At 40.9% G+C, this 26,981-nt stretch overlaps 1 protein-coding gene across 1 annotated transcript in view; it reads left to right on the top strand.

Moving 5' to 3' along the window:
- The window catches only part of dhrs11a (dehydrogenase/reductase 11a), a 36,295-nt gene extending 9,436 nt beyond the window's left edge, over window positions 1-26,859 (top strand). The window contains exons 2-7 of the mRNA XM_049592408.1: window positions 17,695-17,904; window positions 20,607-20,701; window positions 21,253-21,382; window positions 22,208-22,300; window positions 22,398-22,463; window positions 23,658-26,859. Coding sequence (XP_049448365.1) covers window positions 17,695-17,904; window positions 20,607-20,701; window positions 21,253-21,382; window positions 22,208-22,300; window positions 22,398-22,463; window positions 23,658-23,699 — 636 coding nt within the window. The 3' untranslated portion in view covers window positions 23,700-26,859. The remainder of the gene's footprint in view (window positions 1-17,694; window positions 17,905-20,606; window positions 20,702-21,252; window positions 21,383-22,207; window positions 22,301-22,397; window positions 22,464-23,657) is intronic.
- The last annotated feature ends 122 nt before the right edge of the window (window positions 26,860-26,981 follow it).

Here is a 26,981-nt window from a genome sequence, read left to right as displayed (position 1 = left end):
TGGTGTTTATTTCTTTACCCTGGAAAATAAAGGTTTTACGGTCAGTATTGTCCAGCAGCAGCAGCATTCACACTTACACTCAACGACAATCAAGTGTATTTAAATGTTATAGATTTCTGTTTTTCTGTGTAAACACATTGCGGAGAAAATGTAGAGTCGTGGCTGCCGTATTGTTGTGCTGTCTGTGAGACTATGGAGTTGGCAGTGGGGGAGCAGCGAGCTGAAGGGAGACGTGTGGTCACCATGGGCTCTGCGCAGGAATGGAGACGACAGGGACGCTTCCAAGTAGCAGCAACACAGCTTCTCATTAACTCTTGTGAAACCCCGTTAAGACCGGTGGAAGACGCTTTTATTTCACTGGAGGAAAATTCTCCTCTCACAATGTGTTCTTTACGGTTATAAAAGGTTTAAAAGCGGCCTCTGTGTGGAGGACAGCGCGGTTTAAAAGTGTGCCGCTGAGAGCAATATATTTATGCACATTTTCATTACAACTAAGCACTGCAGGATTTGATTTCAGCGGTGAGATCACCATCAAATCGAGGAAGGACTAATATAACTATGTGCGTGCTGTTTGTGAAAATGCTTCCATGAGCTCATATCTGACTCAGAAGAAGAGGAGTTACTGGTTCATTAGAGCATTTTTCCTGACACGCTGTGGCCCACATAGCCCATATGTTGGGTTTGTTGTATCTGCTTACCTAGCACAAGGTGATACAGGAGTACATGCACAGTTATGGGAATATAAACTTCAGTTGCTGATTATCACAACTCAAATAATCCCTCATTTAAAGAGGACCTGTTCTGCTCATTTTCAGGTTCACACTTGTATTTTGGATTTCTACTTGAACTTATTTATATGCTTTAATCTTTAAAACATACTCTATTGTCTTTATACTGTCTGCGCCAAAACACCTGTATTTAGCCTCTCTGTGAAACGGTCCGTTTTAGCGCCTGTCTGTGAAAGCCCTCCTCCCAAAAAAGGCCCAGTTTGCTGTAATTGGTCAGTATTTCCAAAGGCATGTACTACGAAGTCAGTTCAACTTACCCAGGATATCTTGTTGTTATCTTGCCTGACCAACCCTAACATTGGCCATCTGGATAACCAGTACTACAAAGCTGGTTATGAACTAGTTCAGTCAACTCTGGGTTTTCCTATCCAGCCATGAGCACATTCATGTGAAAGACGCAGGGGTGTTGATTACGAGCAACACCACCATACTGAAACTGTCTGCGACTACGCAACTGTACAATGTCAGTGGCGTAGGATGTAAACCATACTCTGAAATCTAATAACGGAAATGTGGAAATATTGAAAACGCTATCCAAAAAGTCAGTGTTAGCCGTTTCTTTAATTACATGTAGGTATCACAGAGTATTTTTTTTGCTGTTTAGTTGGATGATTTTGTCACATAAAACACTTTGAAGTAACACCATACTGTTTCTGCTACTTAAGTAAAACATGGAAAAGTAGTTAATGACTAATGAGGTCTATCTGACCGAAATGTCTAATTTTCTAATAAAATAATATATTTTTTTCCCTCTTCTCATGACACATGTGACCTGTTATTTTGAGCTGCAGTGATGAATCAGAGTGTAAAATAATAACACTGTCACTGCAGACTAAAATAAACTGCATAAGTTAACATTCTGTTAAAATGATGTGTTTGTGTAAATGATCTCTGTTTTTGTTAGTAGCTCTGTTTCAGTGATTTGATAGGTTAGAGGTCGGGGTGATGATGGGCTGTGATCTGATACTCACACATAACCTGCCCTGGAGCAGGTTAGATGTTCAACATTAGTTACCACGGTGATTTATCCCGGTAAAAGAGAACCAGCTTCGTAGTAAACCCAGAGCTAACCCTGAAGTTACCTTGCTAACTCCAAATCCTGCTTCGTAGTACAGGCCTCTGGTCTTCATATCTGCGCTCTCTGCAACTCTGCAACTCTCAACCTGACATGTTCCAGCAGGAATATGATCCCAAAATGTGGGATAAATTAACAACATTGGCAACCGAGATGACATGTTGTTTATCATGTAGCAGTGTATGTATGTTAACGCTTGTAGTAGTTTGTCTGGAGTTGATGGCTACATAAAGAAATTTGACATCAGCTTGTCTTGAAACTAGAAAGAAAAATGTTGGAGGCTGAGTATTCAGAGCGGCCTGGAGGTTTTTGCTCACACGAATTACTTTTACTTACGTCTACCTCATTACTTGAAACTTGATGACAGCGAAGGAAAATGCAGTTATCAGATTTAAGACTTGTATTGGTTTGTTTTGTTTTATACCACATTTGATAAGGCACCATCAAGCTGTGAATTAGATAAAAGTGATTTTACATGGATTTGCTAAACTTGGTTTCGCAAATAAAACTTGTTGAGATGAAATTAAATGTAGGCAGGCATTTGTCATCTGAATATCCCAGAACCCAGTTGCTAATATGGGTGTTGTAAAACTGAGATAGATAAAAAAGATAAACATAACTTTGTGTCTTTGCAGTATCTGCAGGTCAGGGCTGCTGTAGAGGAGATTAGTGTCAGTGCTGCTGTCGCTCTGGGGTTGCGAAGGGGTCGGGTCTGTCACATAATCAATCAAACACAATGGTCGCCTGTATGCATTCAGTCATTCCTGAAAGGTTTGTCTCTTGGCTGACAAGACGCATCATAAACTCATTCTTCATTCTTCAGAGGTCAATAAAATCTCATTATGGCATGTCTCTGAATGATCCAGTGTTTTAAACAAACATCAGTTTAAAAGTGTGTATTTTATTACTTATCTCTCCTTGCTGCAAATAGTCCCATTTGTTTTCACCCAAGCTAAATGCAGAAAGAACATCTGCTCCTAGATAACAAATACATCTATTTGTATTGTAAGTCCATTTTCAAACTGCATAAGTGAAACTGACATTTCCTGGGTGCTTTCAGGCTGCCCACAATAGAAGCATCTGTCAAAATTCAAAGCTTTGGCTGCTGCAATTTTAGATCAGATAAATTTAGCAAACATAATTTTGTGGGGTTTTGGTGCTAAACAGATTTGTGGCTGGCGCACAGAGAGACCGTGAGCAAGAGATCTTGCATGAAATACGTCCAGAGAAGATAATTTATGTTAAATTGTTGTGCTCAGCAACAAACAGTCTGGTGTATAAAAACTCAAACCAGAAATCTGGGCACTTGATGGCGGATGGCCTTTTGAGACATGACGTTTCAATACATTGATCATTTTCAGTTTGCTGTTAATGCAGCTTTGCACAAAGCACTCGCCTCTGCACTCTTTTTAACCAGCCTAAGCATCTTTAATTTGAGTGAGTGGATTCTAAATTAAAGCTCCAAGCCTTTGGCAGGTGAGCCAGAAGGTTAATTTAAGACTTTGGCTGACCAACTTTGATTTGGTGCCCATTTTTAAAGGAGGTAAAAGGTGCTCAGTCATGCTTCAAAAGCTGAGGTGACACAATAAAGTCAATCAGAGCCTCTGTGTGTCTGCAAATCTGATGCTGTCTCAGCCACCTCCTGGTAGGTTGTGTCTGGACAGCCCGACCTGTTATTTCACAGTGAATAGATTTCAGTCCAGAAAGGATTTGAAGTGGGTCAGGTCAGACAGCTTTAGTGTCTTTGTCTCATTACCCTCTGCCTCACTTTGTGGTCAGGGTTTTCTCTGGATTATTTATTTATTTATTTATTTCAGATGAACGTGGCAAAGGCTGGAAAACGTGCGTGACATGCACGGCATACATAGCTCAGTTGTCACAATCATGTTGGCATTGCACATTTCTGCAAACCACAGTTATATTACATGTGTGCGTTTTGTACCAATCATATCAACAGTTCTAAAGTGGCATGGTTCAGATTACATGTATGTGAGCCGAGCTTCTCATTAGAAGGAGGTGGGGATGGTGGGCAGTGTGACACCTCAGCAAGATGGCTGCCAAGTAGGCGGCCGAGCAGTGACATTTCCAGCAGTATTTGTGGCGATGAAAAGGGGTATTTTTAATGAGATGTTAGAAAATTTCCTGTTGTGTTTCTGGTGATGAAACTGGGTAGTTTTAATGAGAAAGCAGGTATTTTTTACGAGATGTTGGGAAATATCCTGCAGTGTTTGTAGCAGCCAAAGATGGCTGCCAAGCAGGCGGCCGAGCAGCAGACTTTTGTGGCGACAAATGTCCATGTTTGCGGGAGACATCCGTACATTTCTTCACCAAATGGTGTTTTTAACAAGACTTCAGGACATTTCCAGCCATGTTTGTGGCAACATAACTGAGTATTTTTAACGAGAAAACTGGTATTTTCGACGAGTTGTTGGGAAATTTCCAGCCATTTTTATTGCGACAAAACTGGGTATTTTTTTTACGAGATGTCAGGAAATTTACAGCCCTTTTTGTGGCAAAAGCAGACATTTGTGGCGACAAATGTTAATGTTTGCGGGGCCAAAACTGCAAAGTTTTCCCGAGACATCAGGACATTTCCAGCTGCGTTTATTGTGTAAAAAAACTGGGTATTTTAACGAGATGTCAAACAGGTGGCTGAGCAGCAGACGTTTGTGGTGACAAACCCGGGTATTTTTAATGAGACATGGAGAAATTTTTAGCCGTGTTTATGGTGACAAAACTTTTTTAACGACACGTCAGGACATTTCCACCAGTGTTTGTGGTCACCAAATGGTATTTTTGACAAGACTTCGGGACATTTCCAGCCATGTTTGTGGTAACAAACCTGGGTGTTTTTAAGGAGACATCAGGACATTACAAGCAGCAGACTAAGTGGGAACAAATGTAACTGTTTGTGGAACTAAAACTGGGTGTTTTCAATGAGACATTGAGACATTTCCAGCAGTGATTTGGGGCAACAAATTTGAATATATTTTAACAAGACATTGAGACATTTCCAGCCGTGTTTGTGGCCACAAAACCAGGTATTTTAAGCCAAATCCTGATCTTTTCCTAACCCTAACCGCACATTAACCACAGCGTTGTCACAACATGAAGTAGAAAATTGAAATGTAAATATACATAAAGATCACTTGACTTGTTTAATATTGTAAAACTCCATTTAGCCTATGTACATTAATTACAGTATGAAGGTCCTCCAGTGTTTATGTTTTAACGTTGTGCTTTTTGCTGCATCACTTGTCATCAGCTGTAAGAGAAATCACCTCTCTGCTGTCTTCACCTGCGCAGCCACTGTTTTTTTTCCCGTGTCAGTTTTCTCCTGTGCTTATCGAGTTACCTCACGGCTTCTTCCGGCTCACAGACGTTTGTCTTACCTATGCAGAAAGGTTTTCCACTGACTGCACGTTTTCCACTTGAGCTGTGAGCCGACGAAGACTTATAGCTAACTAATATTCCATCACGTTTCCATGGATCCTGCCCCCAAGAGAAGCAACATTCTCAGCCAACACAACAAATAACATCTTTCCTCATATATGAGTTGTCCTGAAGCAGCTGGCCAGATTGTTCTGAGGATATCGATGACACATGAGTAAACAGAGATTGAGATACAGATTTATGATTTAAAGGGTAGATGATGATAAGAAGTCAGTCTTTTTCAACTCAGTGATGTTCCCAAGTATGCAAACACCATTGACCACAGTGCAATGTCACCTTGACATTAGTTTGGTTTTTTTTTTTTAAAGATATTTTTTGGGGGCATTTTTAGCCTTTATTTGATAGGACAGACAAGTGTGAAAGGGGGAGAGAGAGAGAGGAAGTGACATGCAGCAAAGGGCCACAGGCTGGAGTCGAACCCGGGCCGCTGCGGCTACAACCTTGTACATGGGGCGCCTGCTCTACCATTAAGCCACCGACGCCTCAACCTTGACATTAGTTTTAACCTCACCTTCACCTGTTTCAAAATGACCGTCTTATGTGCAGCACATGCAGCCAAAATTCTCTTTGTGTAACACTTCAGCTTAGAAATAGTCAGTACAATAGCCAGATGATTGATGATACCCCCTCAAGAGCAGATGTGATATCAAGATCTAAAACATTCATTCATATATTCAGACTTTGGCTATAGATGAGATAGAAACTGCTATGTTATGCTATGCTATGCTAAATGATGGTGAATGGTGAAAAAAAGTTAATTTCCAACCCTGATGGTTACGCATCAGTGTTGACTATGGCCCCGATCACACTAGGGCATGTCACTACATGTGCAGCTGCTTCATAAATGCCTTGGCAAGGCGTGTAGGGCAAAACAGTGTGATGGGTTAAACACAATCAAATGTGTTTAACAGAAAAACACGTACAATGTAATCTCCTGTAATCTCCCCAATGCCGGTAGCTCTTTCACAGTCCAAGAGCTGACTAGCTAGCTAGCCTATTTATCGGCATAGTTAACAGTGTTATACTCACAAAAGAGATTCACCTGGCTGCTCACCCGACGTTGCCGATTATTATTTGAAAAATGGGGTGACCTGCATTGTAATTAAAGGAAATGACCCCTAAGAATGAAAATACAGACGGTACTTACTCACCCTCATGCTGACAAGAAGTCCAGTGTAGTTTTTTAATCCACAAATCTCGTTCAGGGTATCGAAGTATAACAGCTAGCCGGATTTTTCCATACACTTGACATGCATGGAACCAAAGTCCAAAAAATGTAATAAAACTCCGCTAATGCATTTCAAAAACGTCAAAGCGGCTCATCCGTCGTAATCCAAGTGCCCTGAAGCCGTGACATGCAAAATTTACTCCACTTTTCTAGCATAATTTCTCACCTTGGTCAGTTAGCCTGCAACTCGCGAGACTCGAGAACAAGAACGTCTCTGAACATTCTCGAGTCTCGCGCAAGTTGCCATGTAAACACAGCACGTCTGCATGCTAACTGACCACGGTGAGAAATTATGCCAGAAAAGTGGGGTAAATTATGTCTTTTCAAGTCAATTTTGCATGCTGTTATCCTCTGATACCCCGAATGAGATTTGTGGATTAAAAAACTACACTGGACTTCTTGTCAGCATGAGGGTGAGTAAGCACTGTCTGTATTTTCATTAAAGTGGTCATTTCCTTTAAATACTGCTAATATCAATCTGTCTGCATTTGCCATTGTCCCACTGTTCTTACCACATCTACCGGCATCAAAACAGTAGAAAATCCCGCCTCTGTTGACAAGCGGTGTGATTCTGCAACTTGCGCTGATGCACTTCTATGTGCATCTTAAAACTGCAGAAAAAAACGCAACACGCAGTGCAAGAGAGGAACACACAGCAGGCACGCCTTACCATAGTCTTACCATTGCTAACTACTCAATGTTTCAAGCAATGCGACTGGTTGTGATCAGGGCCTGAAAATGTCTTTACATTCAGGCGGATACATCGGTGATTGGTTAGGTAAAATTGAATCCCCTTCCCCCACAGAAATCTGTTAGAGTGGACGCAATATCAGACTGAAGATGGAAACGGGGTGTAATGAGTTGACGTCAGACAAGTAAAACACTTACATCAGTTAAATTTCTTCTCACCACTTATGTCAGGAGTGTTTTTAATTACTTGTGCTAAATCACCAGGGCCTCTTACAGTTAACAGTCTGATTGGTCCAGACAGCTCAGTGACCCCTGTGAGCTGTTCTCCCTGCACCACCACTGTGCTGTCCTCTCTGTGCTTATCATCTTTCAAGGTGCAAGTTTTACCAACACTGACGTTCCCTCTGTGAGCCTCCTGCTATGATAGGTGGGGCGCTTCCTGTCCTGTCCTGCCCTGTTGAAGACTTGCTGGGAAGCTCTTCTCTGCAGTGAACACTCTGAGATGTCTGAGTATATGAGAAAGCCTGATGTGCCAGGGAGGAAGACGTCACGTAAAATGCTAAGTGCGAGAAGCAGGCCAGCACTTGTTATTGAATGTATATTTGTGGCAGAGAGAGCAGAGTGCAAAAGAAAGAAAGCACTTTGTAGTGAAAGCATTTTATGAATCTGCAACACAAACACAGACACAACTCGAGTTCACCAAGTTCAGTGTTTCCAAAAATGGGGAGGGGGTTGATGAGAAAGAATGCAAATTGGATTGTTTTCGCTTCAACAGCGGCCAAATTGGGTTTGTTGCTGGGTGTTTGTTTGATTTTGGAAACATTTTATGGCTACTCTAAGCTCACATGCTGAATAGACCGAGCTCAGGCTGGCCCAGTTTGAAAGGTTTCCATTCTGGATGCGCCGAATCAACACTGTCTCCATGAGACTGTGTTTTTGTTGTCTGCCCCAGGCTTAAGTTATCATAAACGTAGCATGCATAATGATGTGGCTCATAGATAGCATCAGGAGCTGCCCCCAGGACCGTGGTGAGAGCAAAGTCATTGTACCGATGGCCGGCATCAGGTGCAGGTATCACATGAGGTGGTTGAGACACGTGATGCATGCTGGTTCACTAGACGCCTCAGCATGTTTCAACTACAAACAACAGACTTGGAGAGCCTTTTTCTTTAATCATATGAGGCCCATGTGAATATATGGCCAAAGGTGGCGCTCAATCTACTCCTCAAGTATCGCAGACAGAAATGCCATTCTCACTGTTTTCTGTCTAATTTGAAATAAATATGTGCTGCTCCCTCTTGCAGATTTTTATCACTTTGTTTAGGAAAATAAAAATGCCACCACACTGGTTGCACCAGTCTGTTACACAACACCTGGCTGCCTGCTCTGTCTTTCCTCTGTCAAGGTTGTAAAAGCCTTTTTTCATTTGAGCCAGTATTTATGCATTTGTTATCAAAAACAATTGCAACATTTACATGCACAAAATACTCTGGTTTTAGCCCTTATTCCAAAAAAGACAACATTTCTATGAAGTTGTTTACATGGCTAATGAGACTGAATATATTCCATGAAAACTCCTGTTTACATGCAGCCCTGCATACTTGAATTTACGTGCCCTAACATGTCGTTTTTCATGGCAAAATATTGGAAAGAAGAGCAGCTGAAGCCACTCGGTCTCTTGCTACTTTACATCAAAATATGACTTTTCAGAGTTTCCTGTCAATGGCTTCATCCTTATATTTCATAATGTTTTAAAGTAGGTGTTTACTATAGGGCTGGGTAATATACCAATATTATATCGATACTAGACAAGATATCCTGTTAGATATTGGATAGCCTAATATTGCAAGTGTTGTCTTTTCGTTGCTTTAAAGGCTGCGTTACGGTAAAGTGATGTGATTTTCTGAACTTTCCAGACTGTTCTAGCTGGTCTATTATTTGTCTTTACCCACCAAGTCATTATACAGTATATATCCACATTATTGATGATTATTGATCAAAAATCTCATTGTGTGAATATTTTATGAAAGCCCCAGCAATCAACCCTGCAGTAGCCTTAAAGTATTGATAGCAAGGTATTTGGTCAAAAATATTGTGATATTTGATGTTCTCCAAATCACCCAGCCCTTGTTTTCTCCTTCCGATCAGAAAAGGGGGCTTTTATTTTGGGCATGCATCTCTACTCCCCAGCCATGCAAACTGTTGGCTAGTTGGTTTATGTACAACGTATCCATGACAACCCACAGAGCTGACTGTAAACAGACAAGAGGCCATGTGTCACGAAATTGAGCATAGTGTTAGTTCAGGCAGGACACGATGTCAAGCTCAGCTCACTTCCCAGCTACATCAGCTGATCTCAAACAGCCCAATCACCTGATGGAGCAGCTGATTGATGGAAGGGAGTCAGCTGATAGATCACAAATAGGCGAATCTCATTCAGGGCGCCCTATTTAAACTGCTCTGGCCTGCCTACTGTTGCTGCTTACCTCTGCGAGCTGCTTTGCAACCTGCCTCCACCCCAGCTCCTCCTTTTCATGCTGTGTCTGACTTACGCAGGTGTGTGGAAGGGCGGAGAGGTGTGCTCCACCACTTCCCATGCAAAAGTTGTGATCTGTAAAAACAGACTTGATGGGAGAAACTTTGACCCATGCTAACAAACATTATGGAGACAGGAAATTGGCAGTTTAGATGGTGAGGTGGAAGCCTGATTGTAGGAATTATTGACTATTTTTGCTGCACACCATTTTTTGGCTTTTGACTGTGTGTACATTTTTAGTATGGATCCTACACATTGTTTTATTAATGAGACCCCTGGTCCGTTTGTTTTGGAGAGGAGGAGACTTCTACAGATAATCTGGCTTAGAGTGAAAACCTACTGAACGTCTGGATCTTAAGTTATCAGAGACAAAAGGTGAACACAGATTAGCAGGTGCTGAACTAGCGGCCCGTCTCTGACATGCCAAACTGCATTGGAGGAACACTGATTTTTAACGCAAAACTGCTTTATTCAGTGTTTTTACCAGTTTAAATCAACCGGTGGGTTTGTTTTGGAGAGGAGGAAACCTCTGCGGATAATTCGGCTCCAAAACGATGATCGCTGAAGGGATCCTAACTGAGAGAAACTTACTGTGATGACATCATTGCAGCTTCTTTTGTCAATCTTTTGATTGAGAAACCCTCAGCAGCAGAAAAAATACATATTATACATTTAAGCAATACATTTAGAGTTTTTAGGGGTAGAACTTCTTCCCTGATTGTAATTTTCCCAGAAGTCTGTCAATGAATGGAACAAAAGAGTAATTATTTTTCTTATCTCTTCGCCTGGATGAGACTGCCCTGAAGGAAGTGCAGTAAAACCACCCTGTTCAACCTTTAGACCTTTTGGTGGCAGTCTCTGAGAGATAATCACACCACTATCCCTTCTACCCTGCTGCAATCCTATTACACAGCCGACTGTCACCTTTGACCCGCCGCCCAGTACGATTGTGCTCAGGCTAAACATAAAAGACTATTTTTATGTCACACAGTAGTAGTTCGGCTGGATAATGAGTGACAGGGCTTCACAGAATAAAGTGTCTCAAGTGGACGTGTTCCTCAGAGACATCCTCGTTAGTTTTTTCAGAAAAATAAATCAACATCACCTACTTTCTTTGTGGAGTAGCTCCTGGTGTGATTTCTTGGTATCTCTAGACACAGTTGTGGCTCTCTAGTTAATGGCTTTAGGGGCGAGTGTTTCTCAAATTTCCAGTGATAACACTTGTAAAGATAAAAGTACTAAATTAATCTTTTGTGAATTTATCTTTTGGGTGGATTTTCTCTTGAGACTGTGCTTGTATGACCCGTCCTGTGCTGCTGTTCTTCTTATAGAGTAAGGCCCCTAAAACCGAGTTACAAGGTGTTGTTGAAATCTTCCCCTATGAAGGTGGACAACCCATCAAGTCCCTGATACATCATCGGTATCATCATCAGTGGCGTTTACAGAAACAGCCGCAACTATGTTAGTTATGGTATTTCCACAGTGACATTTTTCTTTTATGCGATGGGTATTGAAAAAAAACAAAAAAAAAACATGGATGCTTGCAATCATTTACAACTCGTGTCACGGTATCAATCGATCAAACAAGTCATTCAATAAAAACGAACAACGCTTCATTACCAGGCCATTAGCGGTGTTCTGTTAGCAACCCGTGCTCCTAGCCTGTCAGTCTGCGCTGATATTAGCGAGGTGCAGCAACTTCACTGCTGGACTTTAGTAAAATTTCAGGTGTTGTACTCCATCAAATGGAGGGAATGAGACATGGGAATATGGCAGAATGCAAGACTATCATGCAAAAATCAGCAATAACAATGCTAACGTTAGCTAGCAAGCTTAGTTAACTAGCAAACCAACATAAGCATAAGGTAAACTAGCAAGCTAACGCTAGCGCTCGATTATCGTTTGCAGTACCAAGTCATCACAGACCCAACAAACACTACTAACGGCTTTTATTTCACAACAGTTGTGACACTTGGTGCAAAAAATGTGCATAACTAACAGTCTCCTTGTTGTCCTCAGACGCCATGTCAAAAGTTGAGAAGTTTGATACATCGCAAAGATGGCGACCGATGAGAGTGAGAAGACTCCATCATTCCACACTAAACTTTTGGACCGTTTCAAGCGTGCCAGTAGTACACTGCATTTTCCTGTACTATGCAATGTGAACGCGCTTAGCACACTTGTGCACTCAAAATATTAAGTGTTTAGTACAGAAGTATGTGAGTTGAGACACACTGATAGTGTCCACCTTCCGATCTCACCCTAGTGAGTAAGCGGCTTCATTTTGAGCCACAAAACGGCTTTAGCATCGTTAAATATGTTAGCACCACTAGTGGTGTTAACGGTGCTAACAGTGATAACACAGTTATCAGTGCATAAGGGGATTTATGGAAAAAAATTAAGCCACTTACTCACCAGGGCGACTTAGTGGGAGACCAGAGAGTGGGCACAACGTTTCCATGGCATCGTTGCTGGGACAGCATTACAAATGATAACTGCCAAATGAACAGCGATGCTAGTTAACATTAGCTCCCACCAGACCAGGATGGTGCACAGAGCAGTAAAGTGAAGAGTAGCAAATTTAACCAATAGACTGACACAAGTAACCAGTCAGAAGTTTTCTCTGCAGTTATTCGATTAATGGTTAAACGTTGACATTCCTGCTAGTGAGCTAGTTAGCTAACAAGACACCAGCGTATTACTAAGGATTTTTTTTTTTTTGTAATGCTTGGACCACAATACATTGAAATAAAAGTAAACCATAATCATTAGATAAGTAGTAGTTATTGTAATTTTTAAATTTTTACAAACTAAAGATGCACGATAATATCGGCACGTCATCTATACTGGCTGATATTGGCTGCTTTTTCTTTTGCAAAATGTATGAATATTACGGACATTGAAAAGCATTATATTTCATGTCTCCATCTGCTGGTGGGCTGTCATGATAAGAGTATGTGTGTATAATATGATGTTAATTCCACTACAGAAGAGACTTGATGATTACTAAATTTAAGTTGGGGGAAAAAAGTGGATATAGGCTATCGGTATTGGTTGCCACATCGTTCAGGCCTGGCTATTGGTTATTGGCCAAATGAGTTGTTATATATCGGCATATGGGCAAGAAATCATGCGGATATCCAGTTTCAGTTTGGATCGCGATGAATGAATCGTGTGCTGCTGCCACATCGTTCAGGCCTGGCTATTGGTTATTGCCCAAATGAGTTGTTATATATCGGCATATGGGCAAGAAATCCAATATCGTGTATCCCTATTACTAACGGAGAAAATACATTTGTGGGTTTCTGTTGGTGCTTGTGCCGATGATCTCTTATAACTCTTTGTTTGGCATATGCTTCTGAAAAACCTCTGTTTGGAGGGTCATCTAGCCTGAACACTTCACCCTGCCCCTAGACATGAGCGTGTGAAGCAGAGGGGTAAGGGCTGAGAGGTAGGGGCAAGAAGTGTATGAGGATTGAGCCTTAAACAATCTGAAATGGCACTGTGTTTTAGTCCACTTTAATGCTTCAGGTTTTTTGTGTTCTCACTGTCCTTCTGTTTCACTTTCTGGCTGCCAACCCTCCCTCCCTCCGCTCCTCCCTCCGTCTGCACACTTTTTTGTGTTTGCTGGACAACAGTCTCAGTAATGAGGATGAAAATGAATTATGACAGGCAAAATAGTTTTGTATGTCACAGGTACTAAAGAGATGGGGCAGGGAGGATTAAGAGAGGAGGGGTTACTGGCTAGAGTCTGGCTGCACTACATCTTTGGATATTTTTTTTAACCTTAACCACCTACCAGTCTTTTTAGGGAATAAGAGGAGGCACAGTGGCCTATAACACTATCCATCTTTTGTCTGCGAGGCCTCCTGAGTTAACCTGAGACAAATCTAATTTCTCAGCTCTCTCTGCTCACGGCTGCTGCCTTGTGCTATTGATCTGGCTCACCACTTAAAAGCTTGTCTGCCTTTAGCACTTTGGCATCTTTATTTTTATCTCTTTCCTCCTCTCTAGCGAGTTGTTTTGCTGGTCCATTTACACCAGTTCCACGTGAGTGGGTGAATGATTGATGAACATGGTGTGGGACACTGATGTCCCTTGCATTGTAGACCTTATATAACAGCCTGCTGCAGGGGTTACTGGCCGTGAATGTGACGATGTAGGCATGTACACATGTGTCCAAGAGTGCTGTGTGGGTGTATGTACACCCATTACTGTAACACGTAAAGGCTTTATGACCTGTTATAACATCATCTGTCTTTTGAATTGTAAGAATTTTTATCGTTCATTGTTGATCTTATCAAGATTGTCTGGGTAATAGCAAACAGCGATTTTATTTGCATTTCAGAGCTGTTTGTGCAGTCTTCCATAACCACCCACAAAACCATATGAAAACAACTGATAATACAAATGATATGAAAATAGGCTTGTATGAGGACTGTCCAAAGAAAAACAAGAAAGTACTTCCAAGTACTTCAGAATATATGATGGCACATTAGGACCATTGTAGGTATAAAAAATATATAAATGTGGAGCCAGTTTTTTAAGTTTTTCATCTTAAATTTGCAACTTTAAATTTTAAACTTAAAAATTATAACTTTAGGGGCGTCGGTGGCTTAGTGGTAGAGCAGGCTCCCCATGTACAAGGCTGTTGCCGCAGCGGCCCAGGTTCGACTCCAGCCTGCGGCCCTTTGCTGCATGTCACTCCCTCTCTCTCCCCCTTTCACACTTGTCTGTCCTATCAAATAAAGGCTTAAAAATGCCCCAAAAAATATCAAAAAAAAAAAAAAATTATAACTTTAAATTATAAATTTGCAACTTTTTTTTTCTTGTAAAATTTGTAATTTTCTTCATAAATTTGCAACTTTAATCTGAGAGAATGTCCACATTTTTTTTTTTAAATGTAAATTTATTACTTTTATTCTGAAAATTCTGAAGTTTTTCTGTGAATATTGTGCACATTTTGGCTCACTGGAATCTGATGCTGCATTTAATTGATATGGGTGTGTATGTGGACGCCTCGTACACCTCACCCTCAAGCATACTTATCTTCAGTTTTATTCTGAGGCTCCTTTAGCAGCACTGCTGTGTGTTAGTCTGTCTCAGAGACGTGTTGTGTGGTGTTCTTACTCTCATTTTCTATCCCTGCTTTAAAGGTGTGAAACCAAACATTTTTAACATGCGGATATCCAGTTTCATTTTGGATCGTGATGAATGAATCGTGTGCTGCTGCCACATCGTTCAGGCCTGGCTGCTTATCTGTGGGACGGCGTGCTATAGTGCGATTGCTGTAGGCGTGGCCAGTTTGAGGGCTGGTACTGGCCATGGCAGTACAGCTGGTGCCAGAACTCACCCACACACACACACACACACACACACACACACACACAGAAACACACAGAGAGATTCACAGCCTGAGACTTCCTGTAGTTGGACCAAGATCACAGCCTGTTTGCTCCCACTTAAACCTCAGTAATACAACTCATTCTCCCCCTCTAACAGCAGACTGGCATGGCTTCTTCTTTATGTTAACCTCCTTTCTGAATAAAGACAAGCCTCTCCACCAGTCTGTCTTCCTGTCCCTTCAGGGATTCAGGCAAGTGTGAAGTAAAGATCTTTGGTCTAAATGCAGTTCAGATACTTACGTTTAAAGACATCACAACAGCTTTCACATGGACAAAAGGGAATCGTTAACCTGTCTGCAACACAAGCAGAAGAGCTGGTTTTAGTCTTTACAGATGAGACAAGTGTTTTCAGTGTTTTAGCATTTTGACAGCTTTATGCGGGTAATGCCTTCTCTCTGGATAATCCCAGTTAAACAGCTTAGAGGAAGAGCAGGGAAATCTGCACACTCCAAGTGTGAGAGAGGGTGCATTCACTCTATTACGTATTTGTTCGGGGAAAAAAAGCCCAAATGATCCCTCAATCCAATTTCATCCTGATTATAAAAAGCAGGCTTCACAAGTTGGTTCCTTAAGGAGTGGCTGCAGTAGCCGATCAGCAGATATACTGAACGTCCAGGTTTCAGACACTTAACAGAAGATCCTACTGTAGTCACCTTTCTGTACATGTTGCTGCTTCTTCATTCATATTCAGACTGTTAACAGTCATGAAATTTCAGATAGAAACCTATGAAGCATTAGGTCATGCTGCCTCTTGTCAGGGATTAGTTGCATCACCAAAGCCCTGCTCAGCATTGTGAGCTATGAACATGTACTTATTATCTTTACAACGTTCTTCACATTGCTTTTAAAGCAGGGTTCAGTACTCATCATCCATGCACAGAATGAATGTGTCATGTGTTGCCGACTATACGAAATAGTTGAAAGAGTTGTGGAGTTTGTGTGAGTCTGTTAACTGTGTGCCTGGCTGGACTGAAAGAACCAGCCCAACCCTCTCAGGTACTCAGGTAGATATCATGTCACATGGCTGCTCTAAATTCTGGTCTGTTATCACATGTCACATGTTGTGCACGAGATGTCCACTGGTGCTCTGATGGATGAATCTGGAAATAAGACCTTGCTGTTTCTTTATGTGGGACTGAGACCAAACCAACATTAATTTGTTGGTTGTTTATATTGTTAGTGATTCCCAACCAGGGGTACAAGGAGACGCATGAGACACTAATTAATTTGATGAACTAGGGCTGCAACTAATGTTTATTCTCATTATCAATGATTGTTTTCTTGTAGATTGTCCATCCCATTTTCACATCTCAGTTTGCTACGTTGACTTTAAACAATGACCAGCACACAGAAGAGGAAGTCTTGGCCCAGATATGTTATCCAGATATCTGCTAGCTGCACCTGAACCCTGAACCTGAAATATTTACCATTGCCCCCAGAAGTTAAATTATCATCAGACTGATAAGCAATCAGTTCTGAGTCTGACCTCATCTGAGGGTTCTGTGGGAGTACATCAGACAAAAAATGCCATTGTCCATCACCCATGGTTGACAGTCATCGACCACTGTCATCACCCTGACAATTGTGCTGCTCTAATGTATACAGATGGCAGTTTGCAGTCAGGTTCAGGTGGTTGATTATTGCATATTTTTGTGTGTTGTGTGGTGTGGATTGGCTCTCATGATGGGTCGGGTGGGTGCAGGTAGCACATTACAAAACCCTGACCCCCCACTCTGGACGTATCTGAATGCAACTTCATGTATTGAATAAGACCAATACATCAAAATGTGCCATCACAAAAGTTCAGTGGGTCAGTTTTACCTTTAGTGCATCTACATGTCGAATTCCTAAATATTTTGTCCCTCTGGCTGCACAGACGCTCGCACAGCTTAGTATTACAGTGCTGTGCATCATCACCAGCCCCACCCTCTTCACCCACGCCCCCTCCTGTCTGACTGGCACCCAGAGCAAGACATCAGGTGACTGGTGCAGCTGTGCCTGGCAGGGGGATCTGTGTCAGTATGTATCAGACCTCACAGTAGTGGACGGCCAGCTGACCTGGTTGGAGTGCAGCCTGCTCAGCCTGCAGCTGGCTCGGCCCAGCTGTGTCCCGAAGGAAGAGGCAACCCGTCAGTGCAGAGCTTGCTTCTTCTCATCTCGGGTCCTGATTTAGATATTTGGTAGAAAATGGAATTTCAGTTACCATGCTTTTTATTATCAGGTAGAGAAAAGACACTGGAGTGATTTTGCCTTCACTGTAAGGTTGTTCTGTAAGGTTGTCCCCTGCTGATGTGCTGTTGATTTTATGGCTGCTCGTTCTCGCTGCTTCCTCAGTGTCTGAATGGGTAGGGTGCTGCAGGTTAATCATTTCTAGCTCTTGCCTAACAGTGTCTCAGTCCTGATGATAAATGTATGGCAACCCATAGTGTTAAAATGTTGTGTTTGTCATCCTCGAACAAATCTGTTAAGTATGTCGTCAAATTGGCTCTGATTTTTTTTTTCTTCGTCTTTGTTTTCAGAAGCTGGCAGCAGAATGTCAGAGTGCAGGCTACAGCGGCACACTGATCCCTTACAAGTGTGACCTGTCCAACGAGGAGGAGATCCTGTCCATGTTTTCAGCTATCAAGACGCTGCACAAGGGTGTGGACGTGTGCATCAACAATGCCGGACTGGCACACAACGAGCCCTTGCTCAGCGGAAAGACCGAGGGCTGGAGGAACATGATCGATGTGGGTGGATCACACAGACACACAGATAGGGATTCTTAGGTTGGAACAAGCTGGAGAGAAACATATTTATTTAGGATAGAGATAGTCAGAGGAATTATCCCCCTATGTTTATGGCATATTGATTTTATGGCTGTGCTACTCAAGCAGGAAAGCAGAAGGAGTAGCTGATATGGCTGCCCAGTGTGAGTCTTCTATGTGGTATGGAAGCCCATTTCTGCCATTGTCATGAAAACAAGACCCTGTACCTCATTATAATGAGACAGTTTTTTAAAATAATGACTCATAACACAACATACTCACAACATAATGACTTAGTCCCTCAAAATAATGGCTTACTTCAAAAAATAACAACTTAGTATCCCAAAATCATGATTTAGTATCACAAAATAATGACTTAGTTCCTCAATAATGTCTTAGTATCTCAAATTAATAACTTATCATATCATAGATAATGACTTGATTCCACAAAATAATGACTTACTATCAAATGATAAATGAGTTCCTCAAAATAATGACTTAGTATCACAAATAATGACATAGTTCCTCAAAATAAGACTTAGTTCCTCTTAATAATGACTTAGTATCTCAAAATAATGACTTAGGTCCTGACAATAATGACTTCGTTCCACAAAATAATGACTAAGTTTCTCAAAATAATGACTTAGTTCCTCGAAAAGACTTAGTTCCTCTTAATAATGACTTAGTATCTCAAAACAGTGACTTAGGTCCTGACAATAATGACTTGTTCCACAAAAAATGACTGAGTATCTCAAAATAATGACTTAGTTCCTCAAAATAAGACTTAGTTCCTCTTAATAATGACTTAGTATCTCAAAACAATGACTTAGGTCTTGACAATAATGACTTAGTTCCACAAAATAATGACTAAGTATCTCAAAATAATGACTTAGTATCTCAAAACAATGACTTAGGTCCTGACAGTAATGACTTCGTTCCACAAAATAATGACTTAGTATCTCAAAATAAGACTTTGTTCCTTTTTATTATGACTTAGTATTTTAAAAATTACTTAGTTCTTCTTAATAATGACTTAGTATCTCAAAATAAGACTTAGTTCCTCTTACTAATGACTTAGTATCTCAAAATGACTTAGTATCACAAAATAATAACTTAGTGTCACAAAATAATGACTTATTTCCTCAAAAATAATGGCTTAGTTTCTCAAAATAATGTGGACTGAAATAATGACTTAGTATCTCAAAATAAGACTTTGTTCCTTTTTATTATGACTTAGTATTTTAAAAATTACTTAGTTCTTCTTAATAATGACTCGGTATCTCAAAATAAGACTTAGTTCCTCTTACTAATGACTTAGTATCTCAAAATGACTTAGTATCACAAAATAATAACTTAGTGTCACAAAATAATGACTTATTTCCTCAAAATAATGGCTTAGTTTCTCAAAATAATGTGGACTGAAATAATGACTTAGTATCTCAAAGTAATGACGCAGTATCTAGACATAATGACTTAGTATCTCAAAATGCCTTATTTCCTAAAAATAACATCTTAGTATCTTAAAATAATGACATAGTTTCTCAAAATGATGAATTAGTATCTCAAATAATGACTTAGTTCCTCAGAATAATTAAGTTTAAAAAAAGTTTAAAAATTAATGACTTAATATCACAAAGTATTGACTATTTTTTCTCAAAATTATTTAGTATCACAAGATAATAAGAAATTCTTACAATACTTAGTATTGTAAAATAACGATAAACTCTTGAAATATGACTATATGATGAAATAACGACTAAGTATCTGAAAATAATGACTTAATTGTGCCATAGTGTCTCAGATGAATTTGAAACTTTCTTAACATAACGACTTGGAATCAAAAAATAATGACATGGGTTTTTTTTTCAATGATGAGAAATTTGCTTTAAATAATAACTTCTTATCTCAAAATATGCCTAAATCAAAATATTGAGTTTTTCATTATTTTGAGATACTATATCATTATTTTGAGAAGGTCTTTTTCATTATAACCAACAGTATTTTATATCTTTAGGTCACATTAGCAGAATTAGTCGTCCACAGTTTGTGAGCTTATGTTGTTGAAAGAATAAGAGTGGACACATGGGTCTCCCTCAGAGGTCCCCTCCCCTCACAGAGGCTGCTTCATTGGCTCTGAGGAGACGCTCTGGCACAGCAGAGGCCCACTAATGAAAGCCAGCACTATTTCTCTTGTTTGGACGTTACATTCTGATTCATTGAGCTCTTGACCACTGAAGACCCCCCCTGCTCTAAAGTCTCTGTCTCCAGAGTCCCACATTCGCAACACTCGTCCATCTGTTGTCATGGCAGCCCACATTAACGTGTGTACAGCAGTGTGTATTTTTAGCCTGTGTTTAATCTCCATGCTGACCTTGTTTGGTCACTTCCCCCTGTCTTGCCACCATGATGGCTTTAACCTGCCGTCTATCAGTGTCACTACGGGAGCAGCTTAGAGGCCACACGCTGGATGGGAACAGCAGGTTCAGCTGGTCTAACACAGTGACCCAGCAAATATCAGTCACCTGAGCTGATACAGTTTCATCACACGGCATTCTTGAATATTGCAAATTCTGCAAATGATATCAACTTACTCATTTTTTTCCACACAGCATGAATTTTGGGCTATTTGTACTTATAGATTGTCTGAAACATTAATGACACTGCTGTCTTCACCTTCCCTGCAGGTGAATGTCTTAGCCTTGTCTATCTGCACCCGTGAGGCGTACAAATCAATGAAGGAGAGGAATGTGGACGACGGCCACATCATCAATATTAACAGGTAAGCCATACAGATGACCTTTGAATCCAAGAACAAATGTATAGATTAATCTGAAAACACCTCAGCCAGTATGTTCAGGGTGGTTTTGGCCGCTTGGCGAACTCAGTGCATATGCTTGATGTTTTCTACTCAGGTGATGTAGCATTGAGGATGTGCTATTGTGGTATGCGAACTCCATTTTACAATACACACTGAACTGTTTTTGTTTTAACTTGTAATGATCCCACACTCTACACTTTGTCGTATTCTTTGGCGTGTCTCTCGCTCTTCTCTTCTCTTGTCCCTCTTCCTCTACATGCGCTGAACTTGATGCTTTTCTTTGTCATACATGATAATAAGCTGAATATCTTTGGATTTGGACTGTTGGTTGGATAAAATGTATAATTTGAAGACGTCACCTCGGGCTCTGTGAGAAATCTTGTCGTATAAATGAGCAAGTGGAGGCATTTTAAAAAACATGACACGTAAACAGAAGCTGGGGTTTGATCAAGTCCCAGCTACAGTATGTGGTTGCCGGCTTGTGCATCTGTTTCTTTATCTCCCTGTTGCAGTATGGGTGGGCATCGAGTGGTGCCGAGTGCTGATGAGCATTTCTACTGTGCCACTAAATACGCTGTGACTGCTTTGACTGAGGGGATACGGCAAGAGCTGCGAGAGGCAAACACCCACATCAGAGCCACAGTGAGTTGGTTATTCACCAGCAGAGCGTGCAGGATTTTCTTTAGCCTGTGCTGCAGCTCGCATATCAGACCACATTAACACAGAGGTGGAATGTAACTAAGTACATTTATTCAAGTATTGTACTTATGTACAAAGTTGAGGTACTTTTCATGTTACGCAGTTTTATACTTCCCCTCCACCACAGCTCAGTGATCTATATAGCTGAGCTTCTCACAACGCACCATCCAAACAGGCCCCTCAGGTCTGCTAGTCTGGCTCTTCTAACTGTTCCAGAGTCCAGGTTAAGACAAAGGTTGATCGAGCCTTTTCAGGTCTTGTTCCTCGGCTTTGGAACAGGCTCCCACTGAGCGTCAGATCAGCTGACTGTTCACGTCTTTAAATCTCATCTGAAAACTTGCTTTTACAGATTGGCCTCTCCTGACAGTTGATAGACTTCTGGTGTGTGGGGGAGTGTGTGTGTTTGCAGCCATGTGTTTATGTATGCATGCTTAAAGGTACATATATATATATATATATATATATATATATATATACATACACACATATATATACATACACATATACATATATATATATATATATATATACACACACACACACACACACACACACACACACATATGTTTAAGTGTATATGTTGGTGTAGCAAAGCACTTTGCTTTTCAGATCGAAAAGTGCTCAACAAATAAAGTTATCATTATTATTATTGTTACTGTAAGTAGAGGACCTAAATACTTTTTCCACCACTGTATAAATGGCTCTACATACAGTATGCACTTATCCTTTTGGTTATGTCCGTGTGTAATGTGTTTTCCTGCCCTGTAGTGTATATCTCCTGGAATAGTGGAGACTGAGTTTGCCTTCCGGCACCACAACAGCGATCCAGAGAAAGCAGCTGCGGTGTATGAGAGTATGAAAGTAAGCATTTGACTGAGAGTCACAAGATGTATTTCACAAAGTGAAAATATCCAAGCGCTGTTGCATCAATAATTCCTCTTTTCTCTACTTGTTCCAGTGTTTGAAAGCAGAAGACATAGCCAGTGCGGTCACATTTATCCTCAGTGCCCCTCCTCATGTCCAGGTATCGCTCTCTTATCAGCCGGTCACCAGAATAAAATGTTGGCATTTATACGTTTCTGCAAACCATCGATGTTACATTTGTATGTGTTATCATGTATCATATGTGTATCATATTAGCATTTCTAAAGTTACATAGCTCAGATTACATGCATAGTTACATCAGGAGGAAGGGATGGTGGATGGCGTGACACTTAGGCAAGATGGCTGCCAAGCAGGCTGCTGAGCAACAGCACGCTGTTTGACCAGTGACATTTCCAGCTGTGTTTGTAACCACCAAACCAGGTATTTTTAATGAGATTTTGGAACATGTCAAGCCATTTTTGTGACAATAAAACTAGGTATTTTTAGTAAAGTATCAGGACATTTTCAGACGTTTTTTGTAGCAGCCAAGTAGGATATTTTAGCAAGACATCGAGACACTTCAGCTGTGTCTATTGTGACCAAACCAGATATTTTTAACGTGACATCAAGACATTTCCAGCCGTGTTTGTGGTGACCAAACAGAGTAATTTTAACAAGATGTTGGGACATGTCCAGCCATTTTTGTCGCAATAAACCAGGTATTTTTAACACGATGACAAGAAATTTTCAGCCGTGTTTGTGGTGATCAAACCAATATTTTTGGTGAGACATCAGGACATCTCTAGTCATTTTTCGTAACAGCCAAATAGGATATTTTAGCAAGACATTTCCAGCTGTGTCTGTTGTGACAAAACCAGATATCTTTAATGAGATGTCAAGGCATTTTCAGTGTTTGTGGCAACATAATCTTGTATTTTTGGTGAGACATTGAGACATTACCATACCAGCCGTTACCATTGTGACCAAACCAGATATCTTTAATAAGTTGGGACATTTCCAGCTGTATTTGTGGTGACAAAACTGGGTATTTTAAACCAAAACATAATGTTTTCCTAACCCTAACCAAGCATTTTTTGTGCCTCAACCTTACCACACACTATCCACAGCGTAGATACATGTATAATTGAAAATTGAAACATGAAGTTTAAAACATACCTGCTGCATGTGAAATGTACAAATTTGCATATATGGGTCAGAAACGTACAATGCCAACATTTATTCTGGGGATTTTGTTGCTCTTTCTGTGTCTGTCTGGCTTTTTACCATCAAATGCATCAGATGGAGGTGAGTGGCATTGGTGTCTGTAATGATCTCCTTTTATTTGTGTCATCAGATTGGAGACTTGCAGTTGAGGTCAGTAGAGCAGGTGTCATAGCAGTGCAACAGGAAGCTGCAGGAGGAGCAGACAGACAGCAGCCATGGTGACTCCTTAGTGACCTCTGCTGGGCGAGGGAAGAGGGTGGTGGGGGGGGGGGTACAAATCAACTATAGCTGTGTTGGATCTGCAGGGACGTGGTCAAAGAAGGCTGGAGTCTTGAGGAGGCTGTGTGAGGAAATGAAGGGCTTGGACTTTGTAAACCACTACAGAAATACTACTGAATGCAGCGACCTGGTATTTGTGAATCGTCGAGCCCGGTCCTGAACTGAGCTGAGTCCAAACTACAGTCGGAACAAATAACAGAGGAGAGAGTTGCTGCTGCTGTGCTTTGTGGTCATCTGCACGACCATCACTTCAGAGGGAAGAGTATGCCATTGATTGCACGTTTTTTGTTTTTGTAGGTCATATGACATATCTTTTTGAAATTAAATGGAAAGAGTAATTGCTGTTTATAAGATTTTTTTGTTTATTTTTTTTTTATAAATATTTTAACTTTTGATCATAGATAGATGTGGTCTCACACTCATTAACCATAGACGATACTACCCACTGTAACTAACCATCGACAGTTTGTCCACCCTGCAACCTTTTCTCACCGTATGTTCTCACAAACACTTTCAGTTACTCTTGTTTGGATCGATCAAGGTTTCAGGAATCTGGAAAAGTGTAGGAGTCGCTTTCTGTTAAAGGAATACCTCATTCCCCAAATGATCATGTTTGTCAGTCACTCACCCCATGTGTTATGTTGAATCGGTGAAGAAAACTGTGAAGAAGGGTCACAAGGGTCCCCATTTAAAGGGGTACTTTGCTGATTTTCAACCAGCTTTGTATCAAAATAATGTTGGTAGTATCAAATAAACTTCCCTCCATCTAACCAGTACCTAGATATTCACCCCTACCCTCCGCCAGATGAAGCGGGTGGTGCACAACAGGTCATCTGGCAGCATTTGGCTCACTCTCCAGGCCTGTTGCTTGAACTATAGGCTGTACTTTTGCATTTTCATATCACTTGATGCCACAACCACAGACATAAAGAGTGTAGAAGCAGATAAAGCGACATGGCCTGCCCCTCCTTGTCTCTCTCCCAAACTCAGACCTAAATCTGATCAAGCGGTGAAACAAGGCAGTGCTGATCGAATATAGATCAATATTATGTCACTGCACTATCTTTTTCTTGCATAAAATGATTTCAGAAACATATTTCAGTGCCGTGTTTGGCTGTAGTAGCCAGAGTTGGTGAACAGAAGTGGGTGCCATACTGTTTCCTGCACAATGAAAGCAGAGGTTGAAAAAACTGGGATCAAACGGTAAAACTAGGCAACGCTGATCAAATATGAACCAAGATTCTGTAACTGAGTTGTTGGCATTGTTCTCGCCTCAGTTGTTTTCAGCTTACTATTTAAACGATTTGTGTCATTCATGCATTCATTTTTCATAAAAGCTTATCTTGTTAGGGGTCACGGGGGGTTGGAGCCTATCCCAGCTAACATTAGGCAAGAGGCCAGACTATTGCAGGGCTAACATATAGAGACAGACAACCATTCACACCTATGGCCAATTTAAAGTCACCAATTAACCTGCATGTCTTTGGATTGTTGGAGGAAGCCGGAGTACCTGGAGAAAACCCACACTGACACAGAGAGAACATGCAAACTCAGCACAGAAGGGCTCCCCCACCCGGGGGTTCAAACCAGGAACTCTCTTGCTGTGACACAACAATGCTAACCACTGCATCACCATGCATTCATATCAAACAGACAAATTCGCATTACGTCACCTGCCTGTGTGGGGCGTTAATAGGTCTGATGCAGCGCAGTGCATTCTGGCAGTTGGGGGTTTTCTGCCTCTTGAGCAAAAGCAAATGCCACAGTCCTTTTTCTCGTTTTCTTTGGTCACCAAAATTAGAATTATTTGCATCTTTCTATTCCATAGACGGCCCAGTTTTCCTCTTAGCAGTGAAATACGTCTTCAGCAGCAGAAGAACTATATTTAAAGTCTGTTTACGGGCTCTGACACAAGTCGTGCAGTATAATCCAAGTCTACTTTATCTATTCGAATGCTCAGTGCTTTGCATATACGTGCATTTTCTCTTAAACTTTGCTATTAAAAACTGAACTGAAAGTGAAACTTATTTATGCTCTCTTCAAAGCCAGATTCCACTGACAAACAGTTCAGGGTAAAACAGTAATTTTACCTCGTTGAACACAGTATCCTGGTCCAGCGCTGTCTCGATCAGTTAGGTTTTTTGCCATATTGTGGAACTGTGGTGTAATGAAGGGTTAGTTTGGATTCACCATAGTCACAATAACACAAACAGACTAACTAATCAAGGCAGCGCTAGACCAGGAAATCCTGTGATCAGCGAGGTAAAATTACTTTGTTCGTCAATGGAGTCTGGCTTTGAAGAGAGCATGGATAAGTTTCACTTTCTGTTTAGTTCCCTGTTAGAAAGGACTGTCTGTGTGGGATGTACTGAGCATGCAACTGGATAAATGAGACTTGATTATACTGCACGAGGTGTGTGAGAGTTTGTAAATGGATTCTGAAAATGTGGACCCCTATGGGTTCAGTTCATCAGAAATTCTCTCCTATTTTTGGGTTCTTGGTTCACTGTGGAGGCTTGCGAGAAAAACAAAGGTTTTAGTGCATTCAACATAACACAATGAGAGTAATTGATATACAGATGGTCATTTCAGGGGTGAAGTGTTCCTTTAAGCAGGAGTTTCTACAGTCCACCTTTTTGCCTGTGGAATTTAACTTGTTCTGCACTTTGGATTCATTCATGAGGAGGAACTATAAGAGGGAAACGCTGGCAACTTATGCAGGGGAAGAAACTAACTCTGTGTACATGCATACCCTAGAGATGTGTACCTTACAGTGGAAATATCTCCTTTAATGAATTAATAAAAACAATTGCCCAAAAGTAAGTAATGGCCTGTGTTAATGTTCACAAGAAAACTTGATTTCACAGAAAGAAGACACGAGTTGTGGACTTTGTGACATGTTTTTATTATACCTTACATGACATGATGTGACATGACATGACATGACATGACATAATTGCATGACCCATGTACTACTTTATTTACCACCTGTGTATATCAGTTTTATCAGCAGTGCCCTGTTGCAGTTGACGTAATAAATGAGTCAGCCACAATGAATGGGTCTACAGTGCTTTATGTCTTTAAGGGAGGTTATTCAGTAGTCTGCTAAAGTCCAGCTGTGTGAACTATGAGTCTGTAATAGTGACATGACTTTGTCATTTTACAGGCTAAAATG

The sequence above is a fragment of the Epinephelus fuscoguttatus genome, linkage group LG12 (genome assembly GCF_011397635.1).
Source record: "Epinephelus fuscoguttatus linkage group LG12, E.fuscoguttatus.final_Chr_v1".
Lineage (NCBI taxonomy): Eukaryota > Metazoa > Chordata > Actinopteri > Perciformes > Serranidae > Epinephelus > Epinephelus fuscoguttatus.
This window is presented reverse-complemented; position numbering and strand designations above follow the sequence as displayed.